Source organism: Theropithecus gelada, chromosome 10 (assembly GCF_003255815.1).
Source record: "Theropithecus gelada isolate Dixy chromosome 10, Tgel_1.0, whole genome shotgun sequence".
Lineage (NCBI taxonomy): Eukaryota > Metazoa > Chordata > Mammalia > Primates > Cercopithecidae > Theropithecus > Theropithecus gelada.
The window spans coordinates 32,703,959-32,725,816 of NC_037678.1; the positions used below are offsets into that span (position 1 = coordinate 32,703,959).

At 50.0% G+C, this 21,858-nt stretch overlaps 1 protein-coding gene and 1 pseudogene across 3 annotated transcripts in view; one reads left to right on the forward strand and one right to left on the reverse strand.

The window, feature by feature from the left end:
* Positions 1-3,058: 3,058 nt before the first annotated feature.
* Positions 3,059-21,858, reverse strand: part of KLHL22 (kelch like family member 22) — a 53,438-nt gene continuing 34,638 nt past the window's right edge. For both annotated transcript variants that reach the window (XM_025400734.1, XM_025400735.1), the window contains exons 5-7: positions 19,232-19,424; positions 7,966-8,199; positions 3,059-3,982 (exon numbers count right to left, since the gene is read on the reverse strand). In XM_025400734.1, coding sequence (XP_025256519.1) covers positions 3,617-3,982; positions 7,966-8,199; positions 19,232-19,424 — 793 coding nt within the window. In that variant the 3' untranslated portion in view covers positions 3,059-3,616. The remainder of the gene's footprint in view (positions 3,983-7,965; positions 8,200-19,231; positions 19,425-21,858) is intronic.
* Positions 11,104-13,659, forward strand: LOC112633790 (annotated as a pseudogene). The gene has a single exon (XR_003121584.1). The product of XR_003121584.1 is annotated as a kelch-like protein 12 pseudogene (transcript).

The following is a 21,858-nucleotide window of genomic DNA, read 5'->3' on the forward strand; positions in this document are numbered from 1 at the left end:
GAATGGCCCGGCTGTGGACTGCGGTAGGAAGAAGTAGACAGAAGGAGACCCCCGGGATGGAAACCCTGCAATCCTAGTTGAGGAGTGAAGGGGGCTCGGGGAGTCTGGGCAGTGGGTTCTGCTGGCTGTCGGATTTCCAGGAGAGGTTGGGGCTGGAGTGGGAACTCCTGCATCAGGCAAGGTGGGTAACAGCACAAAGCAGAGGGAAGGTGTGGGAAGGGAGCAAGACAGAGGGACAGGCCCTAGGGAGCCAGCGGGGAAGCTGGACTTGGACTGGGAAGCAGCAGGGTGCAGGTCCCCGGGCGGGCAACTGGGGCAGACCCACTCTTAGGTCCAAGGAGTTGGGAGCTTGGGCAGGGAGCACAAATGTCCCGTGTGTATCCAGGTCCTAGTGAGGATGTCTTTTGGGGACTTGGGAGCTGGCAGGCGGCCTGAGCAAGGAGAGGGCACCTGTGTTCTTTGGGGAGCAGGCCACATGCGGCCCACAGGCTCACTGAGGGAGGGCAGGCAGACTCTCTCCAGGTGTGGCCAGATAGCCATGAAAGGTGGGGCTGGAGAAGGGGGCTTGGAGGAGGAGCCACTGAAAGGCCCAAGGCCACAGGCATCACCAGGCTGGTACAGGCAGAGAGTGGGATGGGGAAGAGCAGGCTCCTCACTCAGCCATGTTGGTGCACAAGGGAGGTGGGGTGGGCTGAAAGAGAAGTGGAACCAGTGTGGACACAAATGCAACAACTTGGGGACAAATAAACAGGCCAACCACTTCTGGGCAGCTCAGCCTGGGCACAGCCCTGACCTCAGCAGTGCCCTCCCAGTGCTGGGGCCCCTCCCACGGACGATCCAGATTACTGCTCCCAATAAAGGCCAGCAGAGGTCCCAGTGGCTGCAGGGTCTATCCCAGCCCAGCTCCCGGCTTTAGAGGCACTGACCCCCTGGGCTGGAGGGGACACTCACCTCAGCTGGATGGAGGTCATGAACAGGCATATCAAATTCCATCACCTTTCTCCTTCCCCCAGACCTGTTCCCACCCCCATGTGCCACCTCTGTACAGGAAGGGCACCACCTGGATGGTGCCCCCCCAATCCCTCAGGACCTCCTAAATGTCTCAGATCTCTGCCCACCCCTGTTTGTCACCCAGAGTAGTCTTTTTAATCTCGCATGTGGCTATCCACCAATGCTCTCAGGACAAGCATCGTCCCCAGCCTCACCTCATGACCTGGTGCATACATCCCTTGCAGTGGATGGCAACTTTGGGTGTCATGGGCAGAGCCCTCATTTGTCCCAGCCACCACTGCACCCCTGGGGGAAGACTGAGAAGTATGGGAGGAATGAAGGATCATCCACGTGGCACCAGGATGTAGAAGGAACCCACAGACAATTGACCACCACACAGGCAAACTGCTGGAGCCTGGAGCCCTGGCCTGCTGGCTTTGGCCAGGATGGCTGCCAGAAGGAAGTGGACCTTGAAGGCTGAGGAGGGTTTTGCGTGAAAGCGGGGACCACGAGCCTAGCCACACTGGAGAGCACAAGTTGGGTTGCCTCAGCTCAGGGGTATGAGATGTAGCCCTTAGAAACCCAGCTGCGCCCCAAGGCCGACATTGGCAGGGCCAGGCTGCGCCCAATTCCAAGGCACTCTCCACTCCTCCCCAGGCTGTGCAGGACCTCAGTGAGCCCTTCCTGCTCCTGCAGACCAGAGGCCTCCTGCAAACCTGTGGCTGTGGCTGGTGGCTCAGGTGAGATGGTGCCAGCCAGCATGGTGTCAGAACACATTGGAGAGTGGTGGGGCATGTCTGGTGCTCCTTTCCAGAAACCTCTGAGGTCTGCAGGAGCTACTGCCCTGGCCTGCCAGGTGGTAGCAGAGATACAGGAAGTGCTGGGTCTGAGACCCACAGAGTGGGGTTCCTACTCTGAACCCCACCCTCGGGAGAAGGGAGATGACACTGGAGTGTGTAGCCATCCTGCCCCACCGGGGCTCAACACCGCGTCTGCTACCCTAAGGTGATGTCATGTTTCCTCAGGGGTACTCAGGGCCCAGGACAGTGAGGAAGGTCTTCAGGTCTCACACACACCCACATACCACAGCCCTGGAGGCACAGGCCAACTCCGAGGGATTTGCCTCTACTCTCAAGAATCCTTGGGGTATCCATTTAGGAGAGCCCAGAGTGACTGATGATCCCCCCTCCCCATCCCCTCTCCTCCCATCAAGCAGCACACTGCCCCCTTCTCTTCCGGGACAGGATGCCAGCAAAAACACATGGCTGTTCCCATGCTCTGCCCAGTCAACTGGGAGAGGATGGGGCCTTGGCCAGTTACAGCCCTGTCTGCAGGATGGCTCTGGGCACAAGGCCCATAGTAGGAGTCTGCAGGTGCAGACCCTGTGAGGGCATCTAGATGGAAGAAAGCTTCGTGTGGTGCAGCCCTGTGGTCACGCTGGTGTGGACTCACAGCCCATCCATGCAGGGTGCAGGCTAAGCCTGGTGGTCTCAAGAGGGCAAGAAAAGCACCGGGACAGGTGAAAAGGGGAGGGTCCCAGCTGCTGTGCCAGTGTGGTCCTTGAGACTGGGTGTCTAAGGGTTACCTGGAAAACCTGTAGCACATGCAGATCCCCTCCCCAGCACACTCAGCTTTAGGAGGTTGGGAAGAGCCGGGCACAGGCCAGAGGGGCCACCCTCCATGCCCCTGTGATGCTGCCCCGCTCCCAGGTGCTGAGGCTGTGGCTCCCTGACCCTCTCAGGCTGACAGACTCCTAACTGGAGCTGAACTGAAATTCTGTGTGCTGCCCTGGTTGGGAGACAAGTTCCACACCAGAAAAGACACTCAAGTGGGCTACACAACCACCTGTCACCAGACCAGGGCAAGTTCCAGCTTTCCCACTGACTGCCCTGTTAGCTTGTGGAGTTGACTGTGCTTCCCTCTCAGGCAGGGTCTTCCTAGTGCCACTTGGCTTCTGGCCTGGGCTTCCACAGCCTCCCAGACGGCAGCTCTGACCCCAGAAGCCACACTTCCCAGGGATGCAGCTTGGATGCACTGTGGAAAGGAACTGAGGCTGTGGCTACAGAAAAACAGTTAACACCTTCTGTAAGATGCTTTATTTCATTGATCAACAACATGGGGTCTGAAAACCCAGCGGGAGGGGTCTTTTTATCACAGAGCCAGTCCCAGGAGAGCTGATGCATCTCTGCTCCTCTGCCCCTCAGGAGCTCTCATCCTCCAACCCCAGCTACTCCCACAGGCCCACCCCATTCACAGAAAGAGGGCTGCCACGTACCTCAGCCCCCCTGCCCAGGCTGTCAGCTCCCAGGTCCCTTTGGATAAGGACTGATCTAGGCAGGGAGGAAAGAGAAGGCCAACCCCTCCAGGGCTCACTGAGGAAGACCAAAGCCTTTCAGAAGCATTTCCTGCTGTGATGTAATCCACAGGCCGGGATCTGCACGGCCCTGAGATGCCTGCGGCAGGCTGGCCAACGGGCTGGTGTGAAGAAAGAGGGCAGGGCCCCCAAGCTGTGGCCAACAGGGGCAGGGGGCCCTGCCCTGGAGTAAAGTGCTGTGGCCTAGGCTGCGTGGGTTTCACTGCCCTGCAGCCCCAGCCGCCCTTCCCTCTGACACCAGGCACAGGAAGCCTAGTCCTCACTGGAGTTGTCAAACTCCTCCCAGTCAGACACACTCATCACCTCAGAGGCAAAGTCCGGGTCGGCCTGGCTGCGGTCAGGGGTACCGCGGGGCGGCTCGAGGAGCAGGGAGCGAGGCAAGGTGAGCACACAGGCCGCCAGGCCTGAGATGGAGTTGTCCAGCTGGGGCCCCTCCTCCCAGCAGTCCTTCTCCACATCGTAAATGTGCACATAGCCCGTGCGGCTGCCACGGTTGTGTGAGCGGCCACCTAGCACATAGATCCTGTTGTCCAGCACGGCAATGCCAGGCTCACCGTGCCCAGCAGGGAGTGGGCAGACGGAAGACCACTGTCCAGACGTGCAGCTGTAGCAGGCCACCTGCAAAGCCAAAGCCAGAATAAAGCCCAGCACCTGCTGGGACAAGGCTACCAGCTCCCCTACAAGCCCACTGACCAAGGTGGCCACAGTTACCCACCATTCCAACAGGTCAGACCCCCTGGAAGGATGGCACAGGGCCAGTGTTGAAACATCCTGCCCATGGGCTAGGCTGCTGCTCTCTCACTCAGGGATGGCTGAGTCTGCAGGAGCCTGTCTTTTGGGCCCTCCCCTAGAATGATCCAATTCCCTCTGGCTTTGCTCGAGCCTAGCCCTTCCTTCAGGCCACCTGGCCCTAAGCCAGTCTCTGCCCTCAAGTGTGTGGCTATGCCCCCATCAGCATGTGGTTGTTCCCCATGTCTGAGGGCACTGCTTCTCTCCCCTCCAGGAAACGGAAGCTGCCTGAGAAACAGGGACTCCACTGAAATGTCTTCAACCTCACCTGCAGCACTCAACACAGGCAGCAGGACAGGGGGAGGAGACAGAAAGTGGAAGTAATTCCTTGCGGAGTAATCAACATCAACATTCTCTTGTCTTCAAAATTGTCCAAAACAGTAAACAAAGACATGGAAAAATGTTCAACCTACTAGTAATTCAAGAAATACAAAATCAAAACATCAGAGACAAATTTTCCAACTATTAACTAGCAACCACTGCAGAGAAGAAAAATCACAAAACCCAATGCTGGTGAGGGTGTGGTAAAGCCATACTACTATGTATCTGTCTGACATGCCAGAAAAGGAATTTGGCAATAAGTATTAAGAGCCATGAAAATCTTATCTTCTTAACTGATTAGCCGTTTTTGGTTCTCTAGCTATGGTGGCAGAATAGTGGCCCCCAAAGATGTCTAGTTCCTAATCTCCAGAATATGCTACCTTGAGTGGCCAAAGGGGCTTTGCAGATAGGATCGAGGGTGCGAGAATACAGAAAAAAAAAAAAAAAGAATTAAAGGTGCAGACCCTGAGATGAGGCAGTTTTCCTGGATTTTCCAGGTGACCCATCCAATTGCATGAGCCCTTAAAAGTGGAAGGGGAGAGGCTGGGCACAGTGGCTCACACCTGTAATCCCAGCACTTTGGGAGGCCAAAGTGGGCGGATCACAAGGTCAAGAGATCGAGATCATCCTGGCCAACACGATGAAGCCCCGTCTCTACTAAAAATACAAAAATCAGCTGGGCATGGTGGCACATCCCTGTAACCCCAGCTACTCGGGAGGCTGAGGCAGGAGAATCGCTTGAACCCAGGAGGCGAAGGGTGCAGTAAGCCAAGAGCACCACTGCACTCCAGCCTGGTGACAGAGCGAGACTCCATCTCAAAAAAAAAAAAAAAAAAAAAGTGGAAGGGGAGGCTGGGGGTGGTGGCTCACACCTGTAATCCCAGCACTTTGGGAGGCTGAGGTGCATGGATCACCTGAGGTCAGAAGTTTCAGACCAGCCTGGCCAACATGGCAAAACTCCATCTACTAAAAACACAAAGATTAGCTAGGTGTGGTGGCGAACACCTGCAGTCCTCCCAGCTACTCAGGAGGCTACAGCAGGAGAATCGCCTAAACCCAGGAGGCAGAGGTTGCAGTTAGCTGAGATTGCACCACTACCCCCCAGCCTGGGTGACAGACCAAGACTCCATCAAAAGAAAGGAAGGGTAAAGCCAGACGAGAGAGCTGAGAAGTGAGGAGGACTCAACCTGCCATTGCTGGCTTTGAAGATGAAGCACCCCGAAGCCAGGAAAAGTGGGGACCTTTAGAAGCCAAGAAGGCCCTCAGCTGACAGCTAGCAAGGAAATGGGACTGCAACTGCCAGGGACTGAATTCTTCTAAACACCTGGGTGAGCAAGGAGGCAGATCCCCACTAGGGTTTCCACAAAGGAAAGATGCCCTGACCACACCCTGGTTTTAGCCTGGCAAGGCCCTGTCAGAGGACTTGTGAATGCAGAATACATTTATCTTAAGTTGCTAAGTTTGTGGAGATAGGTTACTGCAGCAATAGAAAATGAATGTGCTGGTCCGGAGGATCTCACAAGCAGAGGGCCTGTTAAAACCCAGATTGCCAAGCCCCACCCTCAGGGCTTCTGAATTAGTGGGTCTGAGGTGCTTCATCACACAGCGTTCCCAGGTGATGCAGACTCTGTTAGTCTGAGAATCACACTTTGAGAACTGTGGCATGAACCTAAGGAAATAATCCAAAATACTTGAAAAGTCCAACAAAGCAACTGTTACTTGTCATGTTATTTGGAATAGTTAAAACTCAGACACAAGAGGGGATTATGAAGATTGAGTGTTAAACTGGAAAATGCCCAGGACAAAAGTCACTGAGAGAAGCAGAATGGGATATAGGATGCTCTTTTTTGTTTGTTTGTTTGTTTGTTTGTTTGAGACAAGGTCTCGCTCTGTCACTCAGGCTGGAGTGCGGTGGCACCATCACTGAGGTTCACTGCAGCCTCAACCTCCTGGGCTCAGGTGATTCTCTCTCAGCCTCCCAAGTAGCTGGGACCACAGGTGCAAGCCACCATGCCCGACTAATTTTTTTTTTGTATTTTTAGTAGAGATGGGGTTTCACCCTGTTGCCCAGGCTGGTATCAATTCCTGGACTCAAGCCATCCACCTGCCTTGGCTTCCCGAAGTGCAGGGATTACAGGCGTGAGCCACTGTGCCCAGCTCAGAACGGGATGCTTTCAGGCAGAAAACATACACGGTCAATACTGAAGATGGTCATATGGAAAAACAGTGCTGCAGGGGCCTGATTATAAATGCTTTTCCTCACCCATCTCTATTTTTTTTTCTTTTTTTGAGACGGAGTCTTGCTCTGTTGCCCAGGCTGGAGTGCAGTCGTGCGATCTCGGCTCACTGCAACCTCCGCCCCCCGGGTTCCAGCGATTCTCCTGCCTCAGCCTTCCCAAGTAACTGGGATTATAGGCGCCCACCAGCGCACCTGGCTAATTTTTGTATTTTTAATAGAGATGGGGTTTCACCATCTTGGCCAAGCTGGTCTTGAACGCCTGACCTAGAGATCCACCCGCCTCGGCCTCCCAAAGTGCTGCAGTTACAGGCGTGAGCCACCATGCCTGGCCACCCATCTCTATTTTTTAAAGTTCCTGCAATGTGGTTGTATTAACTTTATAATAAAAGTTTTGTTCTTTTGTTTGTTTTGTTTTGTTTTTAATAGAGACAGGGTCTCATTCTGTCACCGAGGCTGGGGAACAGCAGTGTGATCATAGCTCAATGAAGCCTCCAACTGCTGGGCTGAAACGATCCTCCCACCTCAGCCCCCTGAGTAGCTAGGACTACAGGTATGTGCCGCCAGCCTGACTCTAAAAGTTTTTTTTTTTGAGACAAGGCCTGGCTCTGTCACCCAGGCTGGAGTGCAGTGGTGTGGTCTCAGCTTACCGCAACCTCTGCCTCCTGGGCTCAAACCATCCCCCCACCTCAGCCTCCCAAGTAGCTGAGATTACAGGCATGCACCACCACACCTGGCTAATTTTTGTATTTTTGTAGAGATGGGGTTTCAACATGTTGCCCAGGCTGGTCTCAATCTCCTGAGCTCAAGCGATCCTCTCACCTTGGCTTCCCAAACTGCTTGGATTACAGGCATGTGCCACCACATCCGGCCTAAAAGTTTTTAAGAATAATAAGCAAAGGTAGATGTGTATGTGTATGATACTGTCATGGTGACATTTGTCCAAACCTACAGAATGTACCAAGAGTGAACACTGTGGACTCTGGTTGATGGTGACGCATCAATGCAGTTTCTACAACTGTGACATATCCACCCCTGTGGAGCGAGAGGTCTGCAGTGGGGAGGCTGTATGTGTATGCAGGGAAAAAGGGGTGTATAGAAACTGTACCTTCCACTTAATTTTGCTGTGAACCTAAAACTGCTTTGAAAAATAGTCTATTTTAAAAAGGCACATGTTTCAATTACATTTTCCATCAACAACAACTGAGAGGGTTGGGAATGATGACGGGTGTGGACAGCCCCCGGCCCCACTCACCTGGTGCACATCCCTCCTGTATCCGGCATCATTGTTGCTGCCCCCGATCACATACAGCTTGCTGAGGAGGGTCGCCATGCCGTGCCAGGCGCGCCGCACAGGCCCATCAGCCAGTGTGTGCCAAGTGTTGCTGCCTGGGTCGTAGCAGTGTGTCTCTTTCAGGTAATCCTCCCCTCTGCGGCCGCAGGTGATATACATCTTCCCCTCCAGCGTCGCGCCTGCGTGGGCATACACCTGTGTGGAGCCACCAGGAGAAATGGCGTGAGAGGGCAGTGAGGAAGGGTGGCTGGGTACTCTGTCAAGGCCAATCACCACCCCACATCTGCCTGACAACACTGTGAGGCTGCACCACTTCCCACTTACTCCTCACATACAGACAAGAATCCTCCCTCGATTCTCATGGGACATCCTGTCTTTGTCACTGACCTCTAACCTCTTCCCAATAGGGGATACATCTATAGACTCAGAGATGAAATGTAACCTTTGTCTTTCCTTTGCCCCTAAAGTTAACATCTGCATGGGGGAACTCCAAGAAAATAAAAGCATTTTTTTCAAGCCAGTCTGGGAGAAGCCACAGAACCCTGGGGACTGCTGACCTGCCCTCAGTGGCCTGCACCCCTCCCCCACTCCCACTGGACATGCAATCCTCCGGGCCTGCTGACCCTGCTTTCAAAATCTGTTTGTAAATAATATCTGACATCAAACTTATGATGTGGGGAGAAAAATACACATGGCTCTGGATCCTGGTCCTCAATCTTTTGTGGGCTTTTTACCTTCCCTCTGGTGGGCTATCTCTACAGGCCCAGCCTGCCCCCATCACGGGAACCTCTTACCTTGGCCCCAAGGTAAGAGAACCCACCCCTCACACCGAGCAGGCCAATAGAAGGCCCCAAGGCAAGGCCCTGGGTGTTTTGAGGGTAGAGGAGCCCCTCAGGGTGTGAAGCCTCCAGAGCTATGTCACCGGGCAAGTCACTAACACTGAGGCCATGTGGGCGACAAAACAAGAGTCTAGAGAGGTGGACAAAGCAGTGGGGAGGAAGAAAACACACCAAGGGTTTGGTTTAGGTCTTCTCCTATCACCAGTAAGGGTCTAGGGGGTTTTTCTTTTTTTTTTTTAGACGGAGTCTCGCTCTGTCACCAGGCTGGAGTGCTATGGCGTGATCTCGGCTCACTGCAACCTCCGACTCCCTGGTTCAAATGATTCTCCTGCCTCAGCCTCCCAAGTAGCTGGGATTACAGGCATGCACCACCAAGCCCAGCGAATTTTTGTATTTTTAGTAGAGACGGGGTTTCATCATGTTGGCCAGGATGGTCTCGATTTCCTGACCTTGTGACCTGCCTGCCTCAGCCTCCCAAAGTGCTAGGATTATAGGCATGAGCCACCACACCCAGCTGAGGTTTTTCTTTTGAATTAAACTTTTAATTTTGAGATAAGTGTAGAGTAACGTATAGTTGGAAGTAACAATACAGAGGTCCCATGTGCCTTCCTTCCGCAATGGTAAGAGCCTGTGTCACTATATCACAGTGTCACCAGGATGCTGATGCGGACACAGCCACCAGGATCCCAAGGGGCTGCCCTTTAGGGTGACACCCACTCACCTCCCTTACCCTAATCCCTTCCTTAAGCCCTGGAAACCACCAATCTCCTCTCTATTTCTACCATTTTGTAACTTCAAGAGTGTTGTCTGAATTAAATCAGTATACAACCTTCTGACATTGGCTTTCTACCCCAACCCAGGTTCTACCAAGTTATTGCATGTACAGGTTGAGTACATTCAAAATCTGAGACTTTTTGAGTACATACATGGCACTCAAACGAAATGCATTTCAGACTTTTGGATAAGAAATGCTAAAGCAGTAACTATAATGCAAAGATTCCAAAATCTGAAAAAATCTGAAATCCAAAACACTTCTGGTCCCCAGCATTTCAGATAAGGGGTATTCAACATGTACCAATAGTTAGTTCCTTTTCTATTGCTGAGTAGTATTCCATGTGTATCCACCACAGCTTGTTTAACCATTCACTGTTGAAAACATCTGATTTGTTTCCAGTTTCTGGCTATTACCAATAAAGCTACTATTAATCTTCATGTACAGGTAAGTTTTTAAAAATTTTTTATTTTTTGAGACAGGATCTTGGTCTATTGCCCATGCTGGAGTATAGTGGCAAAATCTTGGCTCACTGCAACTTCTGCCTCCTGGATTCAAGCAATTCTCATGCCTCAGCCTCCCGAGTAGCTGGGATTACAGGCACGCATCACCATGCCTGGCTAACGTATACAGAGTAGTTTTCATTTCTCTAGGATAAACACCCAGGATGGTAACTGCTGGGTCACATGATAGTTGGAAGAACTGCCAGATCTGTTTTCCAGAGTGGCTGTACCATTTCACATTCCTATCAGCAATGCATGAGCATAGTTTCCCTGCACAGTCACCAGTATTTTGTACTGTCACTACTTTTTATTTTAGTCATCCTGAGGTAGTTCTCTCACTGTGGCTTTAATCTGCATCTCCCTAATAGCTAATAATGTTACACATCTCCTTATATGCTTATTTGCCATCTGTATATCCTCTTCAGTGAAATGCTTCTTCAACTCTTTTGCCTTCTTTTTTTTTTTTTTGAGACAGAGTCTTGCTCTGTCGCCCAGGCTGGAGTGCAGCGGCATGATCTCGGCTCACTGCAAGCTCTGTCTCCCAGGTTCACGCCATTCTCCTGCCTCAGCCTCCCGAGTGGCTGGGACTACAAGGCGTCTATCACCACACCCAGCTAATGTTTTGTATTTTTAGTAGAGACGGGGTTTCACTGTGTTAGCCAGGATGGTCTCAATCTCCTGACCTCGTGATCCACCCGCCTCGGCCTCTCAAAGCGCTGGGATTACAGGTGTGAGTCACCGTGCCCAGCTTCTTTTGCCCTCTTTCTAATGGGGTTATTTGCAGTATTTTGCCAAGGTTTTGTTTTGTTTTGAGACGGACACTCACTCTGTCGCCCAGGTTGGAGTGCACTGTCTCGGCTCACTGCAACCTCCACCTCCCAGGTTCAAGCGATTCTCCTGCCTCGGCCTCCCAAGTAGCTGGGATTACAGGCGTGTGCCACTGCGCCCGACTAATTTTTGTATATTTAGTAGACACGGGGTTTCACCATGTTGGCCAGGCTGGTCTCGAACTCCTGACCTCGTGATCCGCCCACTTTGGCCTTTCAAAATGTTGGGATCACAGGTGTGAGTCACCGCGTCTGGCCTTTCATTGAGTTTTAAGAGTTGTTTATATATGTATTTATTTAATACTAGTCCTTTGTCAGATAGGTGGTTTGCAAATATTTTTTAATTTTGATGAAGTCCAGCTTATCAATTTTTCTTTTTATGGCTCATACTTTTGGGGTCAAGTCTAAGAATTCCTTGCTCTAGCTAGATCCTCAAGATTTTCTTCTGGTCATCACATCACACGGCCGCCGCAGGGACCAGACCCGGACGGCTCCAGAGCCTCTGCACCCAGGGGGTGGGGGGGTGGGCGACGGTGGCGACGCTTCAGCTCCTCCTGAGCTGCCTGCTGGCCCCATGCCCCACTCCATCCTCACAGGCTGGGGATGGGCCCTGGCGCGGCTGTGTGGTTTCAGGAGCAGAGTTGCAGAATCCAAGGACCCATTTTGTTCTTTCTTTGCCCTGCTTTATGGGAGGCATTATGGCCCCCAAAGACATAATGACAAATACTCATGCTAAATCCATCCTCAATTCAATGAACTCCCTCAGGAAAAGCAATACCCTATGATGTGACATTGAGAGTAGAGCAGAAAGACTTCCCTGCCCGTTGGATTGTGCTGGTTGCCTGTAGTGATTACTTCTGTGCCATGTTCACTAGTGAGCTTTCACAGAAGGGGAAACCTTCTTATGTTGATATCCAAAGTTTGACTGCCTCTACCATGGACATTTTATCGGACTTTGTGCACACAGAAACAGTACATGTGACAGTGGAGAATGCACAAGAACTGCTTCCTGCAACCTGTCTGCTTCAGTTGAAAGGTGTGAAACAAGCCTGTTGTGAGTTCTTAGTCAGTTGGACCCTTCTAATTGCCTGGGTTATTAGGGATTTTGCTAAAACCCCAATTGTGTTGACCTGATGCAAGCAGCCAGAAGCATTTTTCTGAAGTGGTATAGCATGAAGAGTTCATTCTTCTGAGTCAAGGAGGGGTGGAAAAGCTAATCAAGTGCGATGAAATTCAGGTGGATTCTGAAGAGCCAGTCTTTGAGGCTGTCATCAACTGCCTGAAGCATGTCAAGAAACAGCGGGAAAAACCCTTGCCTAACCTGCTACAGTATGTGCGGATGCCCCTGCTAACCCCCAGGTATATCACAGATGTAACAGATGCTGAGCCTTTCTTCCGCTGTAGTTTACAATGCAGGGATCTGGTGGATGAAGCAAAGAAGTTTCATCTGAGGCCTGAACTTCAGTGTCAGATGCAGGGACCCAGGACAAGGGCTCACCTAGGAGCCAATGAAGTGCTTTTGGTGGCTGGGGGCTTCGGAAGCCAGCAGTCTCCCATTGACGTGGTAGAGAAATATGACCCTAAGACTCAGGAGTGGAGATTTTTGCCAAACATCACTCGTAACAGACATTATGTGGCCTCAGTGTCCCTACATGACCAAATCTACATTATTGGTGGCTATGATAGCTGTTCCTGCCTTAGTTCAGTGGAATGTCTAGACTACACAGCAGATGAGGATGGGGTCTGGTATTCTGTGACCCCGATGAATGTCTGACAAGGTCTTGCTGGAGCCACCACCCGGGGAGATATGACCTATGTCTCTGGAGACTTTGATGGAAGCAGGTGTCACACCAATATGGAGTGGTATGATCCAAACATTGACCAGTGGAGCATGCTGGGAGATATGCAGGCAGCCCAGGAAGGTGCTGGACCCGTAGTGGCCAGCGGAGTGATCCACTGTCTAGGAGGGTATGACGGCTTGAATATCTTAAATTCAGTTGAGAAATATACCCTCATACAGGACATCGGACTAATGTTACATCAATGGCCATCGAGTGTTCTGGTGTGGGAGTAGCCCTGCTGAATGACCATATTTATGTGGTGGGGGGATTTGATGGTACAGCCCACCTTTCTTCCAATGAAGCATACAACATTCTCACTGATTCCTGGACAAGTGTCACCAATATGACCACTCCACGATGCAATGTAGGGGCCACAGTGCTTTGGGGGAGACTCTATGCAACTTCAGGATATGATGGTAATTCCCTGCTAAGTAGCATTGAATGTTATGACCCTATCATCGACAGCTGGGAAGTCGTGACATCCACGGGAACCCAGCGCTGTGATGCTGGTGTGTGTTCTCCACAAGAAGTGACCATTGTTGGAGCACCATCCAGAGCTAGTGACCAGTCCAGCGGACAGTTAGTGGGAGAATCAAGAATCCTTTCCAGAATGTCTGTTTCTCACTGTGTGCACAGGGTGATTACAGGCACCAGTGCAGTGATGATTGTACTTATTTGACACATACTCCCCCTCGTCCTGGTTGTTGTTCCTGAGAAGGGTGGGTAACATACTCCAGGGAAAAGAATGTACATTGAATGGATGTAAGAGACCACATGACCTCTCCCACTGCTTTGGGGAGCACTTTCCTGTCATTTCTAACTTACCACTTGGTGTACTATATGTATGTTGTGCCTCATACGTTGCAAAGAACTAAGGTGAGTATTGCCTACTAGATGTGGGTAATATCCAGCCTAGATGATTGGAAGGATACCAATTTAGGTAAACTTGGTAAAATTCAAGTCTTTTTTTTTTTTTCCAAGAACAAATACATTTTCTAATCTCCAGGTAGCTAGGGGCAACACAGTTCCATTCTAGAGAGAAACAAAAGGGAAAACCCCACAAAACTTTGGGGCCAAGGGAGAGAGACTCATCTGACACTTCTTTTGGAGGTCAGGATTTATATATCACAATTGAAATTAGAATAAGTGAAGTAAACTGAACTGGATGGAATGTCAGTGAACTTAGAACAGCACTGAAGCATTACATAGCTTGGAAGATGGAGAAGGGCATATTATTTGAAAGATCTTTTTATTTCCCCAAGGTCTTTCGCACCTTGGGGAAATAAAAGAGTGAACAAATATTGGGATGAGAGAAGATGACATCAATGTGGGAGTTCGGTATAACTGGGGATAAACTAGAAGTACCTGTGATTTTACAGTTGTCTTATTACCTGCCAGGGCTCATCTAGCCATGGCAATGTTTGCCTTGAATGGGGGTGAAAGACTTTCTTTTTTGAATCAAATACTACACTATTACACTTCCACACTATTTATTTGGGGATGGGCTGGGAGTGACAGTAGCCTACTATTTCAGCTACCTGATTACTGCCCCATTCTTTCAGAAGCACACTTCTGCCAAGGAGTGGTTTGTACTGCTGTGTTTGGTACATTTAGTCTTTTTTCTGCTATAAGTTTTCCTTACCTGTCCTTTAGTGTATATTTTATTCATCACAGGACAGAGTAACCAAGGACAACCAAAATCCTTTTGTTAGTTTCAGTACCTCAACTATCAACATTTCTGGGCTATCATTCAATATTCCTCTGTGTCATGGAGTGAAATTCTTGTTTTATAGGTATTGGGAGTGTGGGAATGTGATAACCTAAACAACCTTTGCTCTGAAATTCCATTTTTCCCTCTTTCTCTGAATTGTATTAACCCACAGAGTTAATTTCCTTTGTATTTTTTAAAGAAAATATTAAAAATCAACAGTCTCAAAAAAAAAAAAAGATTTTCTTTTTTTTCCTAGAAGTTTTATGGTTTTACATTTAACTCCATAAGCCATTTTGAATTAATTTTGGTGTATGGTATGGCACTTGGGTTGATGTCCATTTTTTTGCCGATGGATATCTAAGTGCTCCAACACTATTTGCTGAAAGATATCTTTCCTCCACTCTATTGCTTCTGCACCTTTGTCCAAAATCATGTGTAACACAACTGGGCATGTTTACCCGGGTCTGTGGGTTTTCCATTCTGTTTCACTGGTCTATGTGTCTAACACTCTATCCACACCACAGCTTTGATTACTGTAGCTATGTAGTAATCTTGAAATTGGGCAGATTCCTCCCATTTTATTGTTCTTTTTCAAAATTATTTGAGCTATTCTAGTTCCTTTGCCTTTATATATAAATTTCAGAATAATCTCATTTACATCTACTATCACAAGTAAAATCAAATCAAAATTTAAAAATTACTTATTTTAAAATTTATTTTATTATTATTTTTTGAGACAGAGTCTCACTCTGTCACCCAGGCTGGAGTGCAGTGGCACAAACTTGGCTCATTGCAACCTCTGCCTCCTGGCTTCAAGCGATTCTTGTGCCTCAGCCTCCCGAGTAGCTGGGATTACAAGGTGTGTGGCACCACACCCAGCTAATATTTGTATTTTTAGTAGAGACGGGGTTTCACCATGTTGGTGAGGCTGGTCTTGAACTCCTGACCTCAAGTGATACACCATCCTCGGCCTTCCAAAGTGCCAGGATTACAGACATGAGCCACTGCACCCGGCAATAAAAAAAAATTTTAGGCTGGGTGTAATGGCTCACTTCTCTAATCCCTGCACTTCGGCCGAGGCAGGCAGATCACTTGAGACCAGGGGTTCAAGAACAGCCTGGGCTATAAATATGGTGAAACCCTCATGATACTAAAAATATAAATACTAGCTGGGCATGGTGGTGCTCACCTGTAATCCCAGCTACTCAGGAGGCTGAGGCAGGAGAATCACTTGAACCAGTGAGGCAGAGGTTGCAGTGAGCCAGGGTCATGCCACTTCACTCCAGCCTGGGTGACAGAGTGAGACTCTGTCTCAAAAAATAAACAAATAAAAATATTTTAAAAAGCTTATTGTGCCTGTAAAAGATTTCATGAACCAAGAAACCCCAAACTGGAAGTGGTATGAAGCCCCAATTCACAGCAGTTACAGCACAGTTTATAAAGCATGAATGAGGAAGTATATTGTTCTCTACTGTGCATAAGCTTTCTTTGTAATGCTATCACACTGAGGGAGGACAGCTTAACTTTCAGTTACATGGCTAGAGGCAGTTGGCCTAGGGGCATATCCAAACCTCAGCTTCCATTTTCATTTTCCCTTAATAGTACAAAAAACATTCCTGAAGTTTTGATAGAAATACTAGTATTCCTGTATTAATACTATACCAATATAAGGAATACTGTATTAATATATGTATTATTAATTGGGTTGGGAAAGAACTGACATTCTTACTATTGGACTCTTCCAATCCATGGACTTGGTATGTCTCTCCATCTATTCACATCTTCTTTTATTTCTTTCATCGGTTTTTTGTAATATTCAGTGTACCAATCCTGTGAGGTTTTTTGTTTGTTTTCAGACAGAGTCTTGCTCTGTTGCCCAGGCTGGAATGCAGTGGTGTGATCTCCGCTCACTGCAACCTTTGCCTCCTGGGTTCACGCCATTCTCCTGCTTCAACCTCCAGAGTAGCTGGGACTACAGGCACCCGCCACCACGCCCAGCTAATTTTTATATTTTTAATAGAGATGGGGTTTCACCATGTTGGCCAGGGTGGTCTTTAACTCCTGACCTCAGGTGATCTGCCCGCCTGGGCCTCCCAAAGTGCTGAGATTACAGGCGTGAGCCACCGTGCCCTGCCAACATGACCTATCCTTTTTCATTCCCCAACATCTGATCCATCAGCAAGCCTGATCAGTTTACCTCCACACTACACTCTGAACCCTCCCATCTCCCTCCAGCTCCACAGCTGTGTGTCAGCACAGGTTACTGCTGCCTTCAACCCAGACCACGCGATGACCCAGGGCCAGCCTCACTTGCTCTGCTCTTGATCCTTGGGCTTTCTTTTCCTACAAGCATGCCCCATGTTTCTTCCTCTGCTCAGGAAAAGCTGTGAGCCCGTCTCCTGCCCTGGAAGGTCCTTCTGTTAGACTAGGCAGATGGTTAGATATGAGCAGGGAAGTGGATTCCAGGTCGGCCTCAGCCCCTAGCATGCCCGGAAGGGACTATGACCTCTGAGACATGTTAACCACACCTGGGGTTTCAAAAGCCCCAACCCCTCTTTCAGTTGAGCTTATCCAGCTCAAATAGGAACTAACCCCACAAGGGACTTTCCACCCCAAGGAGCCTGTGTTGTATATTTTGCCCCAGTTTTGCTTGCTTCGAAAGTAACTTTTGCTCGTTATAACGGTAAAAAACACACCTCCTCGGTGAAGATTTAAGATGCTAATGAGACATGCGATAAATGCACTAGCATGTAGAGCCACAGTGCATGCGCTGCTAGACCACCCAAACAAAACATGCTTATGAGTAACACCTCTTCCCGCCCATTTATGCATAATCATTAAACCTCCCGTAAGGGAGGTTTCCCAGTGCCAGTTGGGGCGATCTTATTCTGGAGCAGCGTGCTCTGCCTCAGCCTTCAGAATGTACTCTCGCTTTTGCAATAAACTGCCTTACACTTATCTTTGTTAATGCATGTCTCTTGCTTAAAGTCTTTTAACCAAAAAGATAAGAACTGAGGACACATTCCCAGTAACATTTCCTCCCTCTGTAAATGGTAGGTCTAATTGACATCTCCTCAGGTGGACATTCCCCAAAAAGTCCGTCTAGATTCATCCTACCAGAGCCCCCTCCCTGGAAATGCTTCAGTTCAGCCCCCTCTTCATTTCACTTACCATAATTGTAACCACTTTATTGATTTGTTTGCTGGTTAAGAGTGGTTTCTCCTACAAGGCTGTAAACACCATGGAGTGGGGAGTCTTTCTCATTTCTTGTCACCACTGGATTCCCAGGACTTGGTACTTGGTGCTTAGTAGTTGCGGAATGAATGCATGCATGAAAGAAGGAACACCGGCAGCCAGGACGCAGCTAGTTGAAAGCCAAGGCTGCCCCTCTGTGGCCAAGCTGGAGAACTGCTGCTTCCCCAGCTGCCGCAGACAAAGAAATTGCTAAGCCCCTCCCACAACACCCACCTAGGAGGCTTCCCCCATCACCCTTCCTGGAACAGAACCCAAGAGCCCTTCTTGTCCGCTTGGTCTCAAGGACTTCCTGATCTTCTCCATGCAAAATCTGCTCCTTTCCCCAGGTAGGGAGTGTCCTTCCAAAGAGGCTTCCTTCTCCCCAAAGAAGCTGAGAGCAAGGAGCAGGTCACAGCTTGCAGCTCACAGCTGCCCAAGAGACAGAAATCTGTGTGGGCTATGTGAATGACCTGGATAAAGAGCTGGATCCATTGAGGAGACACTAGCCCTCACTCCCTGAAGTCAAAGTCTAAGTCCCTGGGGGGATTAGGGGTCATGAGAGATACTGGAAAGAGGCTTACAAAGGCCAGAGCTCTTGCTAAACTCCCTGAGGCAGTGCAGGTAGAACCTGCCCTCCATACCATCATCTGCCTCTTGGGAATCCCCAAAGGTGTACCTGGCCCATAGCAGGTGCTCCACAAATGCTATGCCAGTACTAGCAGCGTGCATATCCTGTTCTCGGAAGCTGAGACCCAGGAAATAGGGGGCCAGCAAGGCCTGTTCCTTCCCTGGGATCCCATGTCTGGTTGTTACACCAGGCCTGAGTACCCCAAAGCCATAATATAAAAAAGAGGCACCTCCCTAAAACATCACTTTTCCACAATGAACATAATTTTAAACATCTTCAAATTGGAATAAAAGTATTATATAGGATGCACATGATTTTGTTTTCTTTTCAAGTTGTCCCAATATTCAAACATAGGATTTAATATAAAAAATAAAACCTTCGAGTGTTTCTTGGCTCTGGAAGGCCCCACCCTTCAGGGGACCTAGAGGGAAGAGGTCTGAGGATAGGCCAGTGAGCTGGGCTACTGAGGGCCCTCACCTCTCTCAGGGCCCCTTCCTGTTTAACATCTCTGGAAGTGTCCCAGCTCATCTCAGCTGCACAAAGAGCAAATGTTCTATCCACATTTGAACTATAAGGTTAAAGCAGCTTGCCAGGGCCAAGGTGGTGTGACAAGGTCTCAGCATGTGAGACTCACAAGTGGGGTGCAATTCTGAGCAATGGGGTCTGGATCCTTGATGAGCCTCCCCAGGTGGGCTGGCTGAACCTCATAGGGCCTCATCAATGCATTCAATGCAGGGTCTCTGGAGAAGCATGGATTCTGCTCACTGAGCCTGTTTCCCTGACCTGGGACGGGTCTTAACACCTGGGCCTCTCACTCTTTGCACATCCTGGGGAAGGAAATTAGGCAGGAGAAGGCCCCTCTTCTTCCTTACCTCCCTCTTGAGTGGAGCCACATATGCCCAGCAGTTGGTGGCAGGGTCGTAGCGCTCCACAGCATTCAGGTCGTTGTGGTAGTCACGGCCCGCCACAGCGTAGATGTACCTGCCTACAACACACACGGACAGGTCGGCGTGCTCCTGCTGCAGGGACTGGATCTGGAACCAGCGGTTGTGCCGTGGGTCATACCTGTGCCAAGATATGAGGAAAGCACAGCACTGACTAGGCAGGGAGGCTGCCCCGCAGGCTTGCACCTCTTGTTCTGGTCCCATTTCTGCTTTGCCTCAGCCCAGCCTGAACCCTCCCCAACTGCCCCACACACCAGTGCACACCGATCTACAGCCAGGCCTGCAGGCTGTTACACACCTGAGCACAGGTGCTTCCCCAAACACAGAATGGAAGGAGTGGCCAGGAGCCTTCTGTGTTTCCACCTAACTGTCCACCTGGGCTGTCCAATGGCTTTTTTTTTTTTTTTCTTTTTTTGTGAGACTGGGTCTCTCTGTCCCCTAGGCTGAAGTGGAAGTGGAAGTGCAGTGGCACAATCATGGCTCACTGTAGCCTCGACCTCCTGGGCTTAAGTGATCCTACCACCTCAGTCTCCCGAGTAGCTGGGACTAGAGGTATGCACCACTACGTCAACTATTTATTTATTTTTTTTTTGATAGAGACAAGATCTTGACACCTGTGACATATATTGTCCAGGCTGGTCTCAAACTCCTGGACTTAGGCAATCCTCCTGCCTCAGCTTCAATGGCTGTACAGCCACTTCCATCTCACTTACCTCATCTCATCGTCCACATAGCCTTGCTCCCACTCAGGAGGGCCTCCAAATATAGCCTCTCCACTGGATGGGTGCATCAGCCCCCTCACTGGCCTCCCGGCCTTGAACTTCCCCCAGCACTCCATCAGAAGTTGTCTGCTCAGGCACACCCTGCACACAGCACCCATCATACCCTCAAGCTTTGTCAACAGCAGCACACAAGGCTCTAGTCATCGTACTTTCACCTCCTCCCACCATGCTGCCAGCCCCGAGTTTCCTGACCTCCCCTCCACTCAAGACCTCCCTCTCTGGGAAACTGGAAAGGGTTAACTCCCACCCTGGACTGCAGGCTCTGTAAGGGCAGGGTGTGTGAGATTCCAGGGACCCCCCATGGGAGAAAAGGCACTGGACTCGCTGCAGCAGGCCCATGAGGGTAGAGGAGTCTGGCTAGGACCCAAGGGGGGCTCCTGGGCTGAGCACCAACAGGGAGCATGGCCTGCAGTGTGGAGCAGAGATGATCATAGAGCCATGAGGGGCCAGGACCCAGTGAGCTCAAAGCCAGTGTCTGAAGCCTCCTTGCCCAACAGCCCACAGATAGTTACAGCCTCTTTCAGACAAGTGTTTTTATTTCTCCAGAGGAAGACTTATTCCAAAGAGAACAAGTCTAACTTCAACTGGCTCACAAGACAGTAACCAAAATTTTCTTTGGCCTGTGCCCTATGCTGGTCAGTGAAAAGATCAGTTTCATCCTTTGCTCCAAAGCACAAGTTAGCTGTGCTCTGCTGCTGCTTCCTCCAGCCCCTGCAGCGTGGCCAGCCCCTCCCTGCCTACCAGGAATGCAGCAAACAAGAGCCTCAGGAGGCAGGGCCAACAGGAGAGGACACACACCTGGGTGCCCCTGACCTGGTGTGAATCCTGGGCTCTGCCCTGTCTAGCTGGGTCTGCCTGGGCATCAGTTTTAATCTCTTGGAGTTTACTCAGTTCTGCACCTGTCCAATGAGGTGATATCACCTGCCTAGAAAAGCTATCAAGAGGAATCATAAAAGATGAGCATGAAAAGGGTCCTTGTTAACTTTGGGGTTCTAATGGATCAGGGTTCATTTCTATATTCCTAGAACTCAGTATAGCCTTTGGCTCAGGACAGATTATGTTCTGTCTGCTGAATGAATTAAACAAAGGAATAAGATTACCAGCAATGAATCATTCATTCACTCTATCAACATTCCCAGGCCTCCCACTGTGGATGGGGCACAGTGCTCAGCACTACATCCAGAGGGAGCCTCAAGAGGTCAGGGCCCTGCCTTTCCCTGCAGAATGGAAACAGGCTAACCAGAGCAGTGCTCGATATAATGACAGACACTGTGAAGGAAAGAAAGGGAGGTAAGGAGATGAGTGACCTGCTAGTTAGCAGGGCCTGGGGAGGGCAGAGCTTCCTTCCAGTGATCAGGAAAGGCCTCCTGAGAGGGCAAGGTCTGAGACCTGCATGACCTGGGGCACAAGCCAGAATAAGGTCTGGCTAGGGACCAGCAGTCCAGGCTTGGGGCACAGCACTCACAGAGGCCCCGTCAACTGGCTGCGATGGTGCTGTTCACTGCCTTTCCTGTGCGCCATGCTCCTTTATGTACAAATCTTTCCTCTCTTGTGTTCATTCTGGCTCAATCAACATCTGCACCCCAAGTGTCTGCAACTACAGTGAGATAGGACCCTCCATGTGCTTCTGTTTGCTCTTCTCGTCTACTGTCCTAACAGCTTTTAAAGCTGAGTTCATGTGGATTTGTGGCTTCAAATTTAAAGACACATACAGGGCCGGGCGTGGTGGCTCACACCTGTAATCCCAGCACTTTGGGAGGCCGAGGTGGGTGG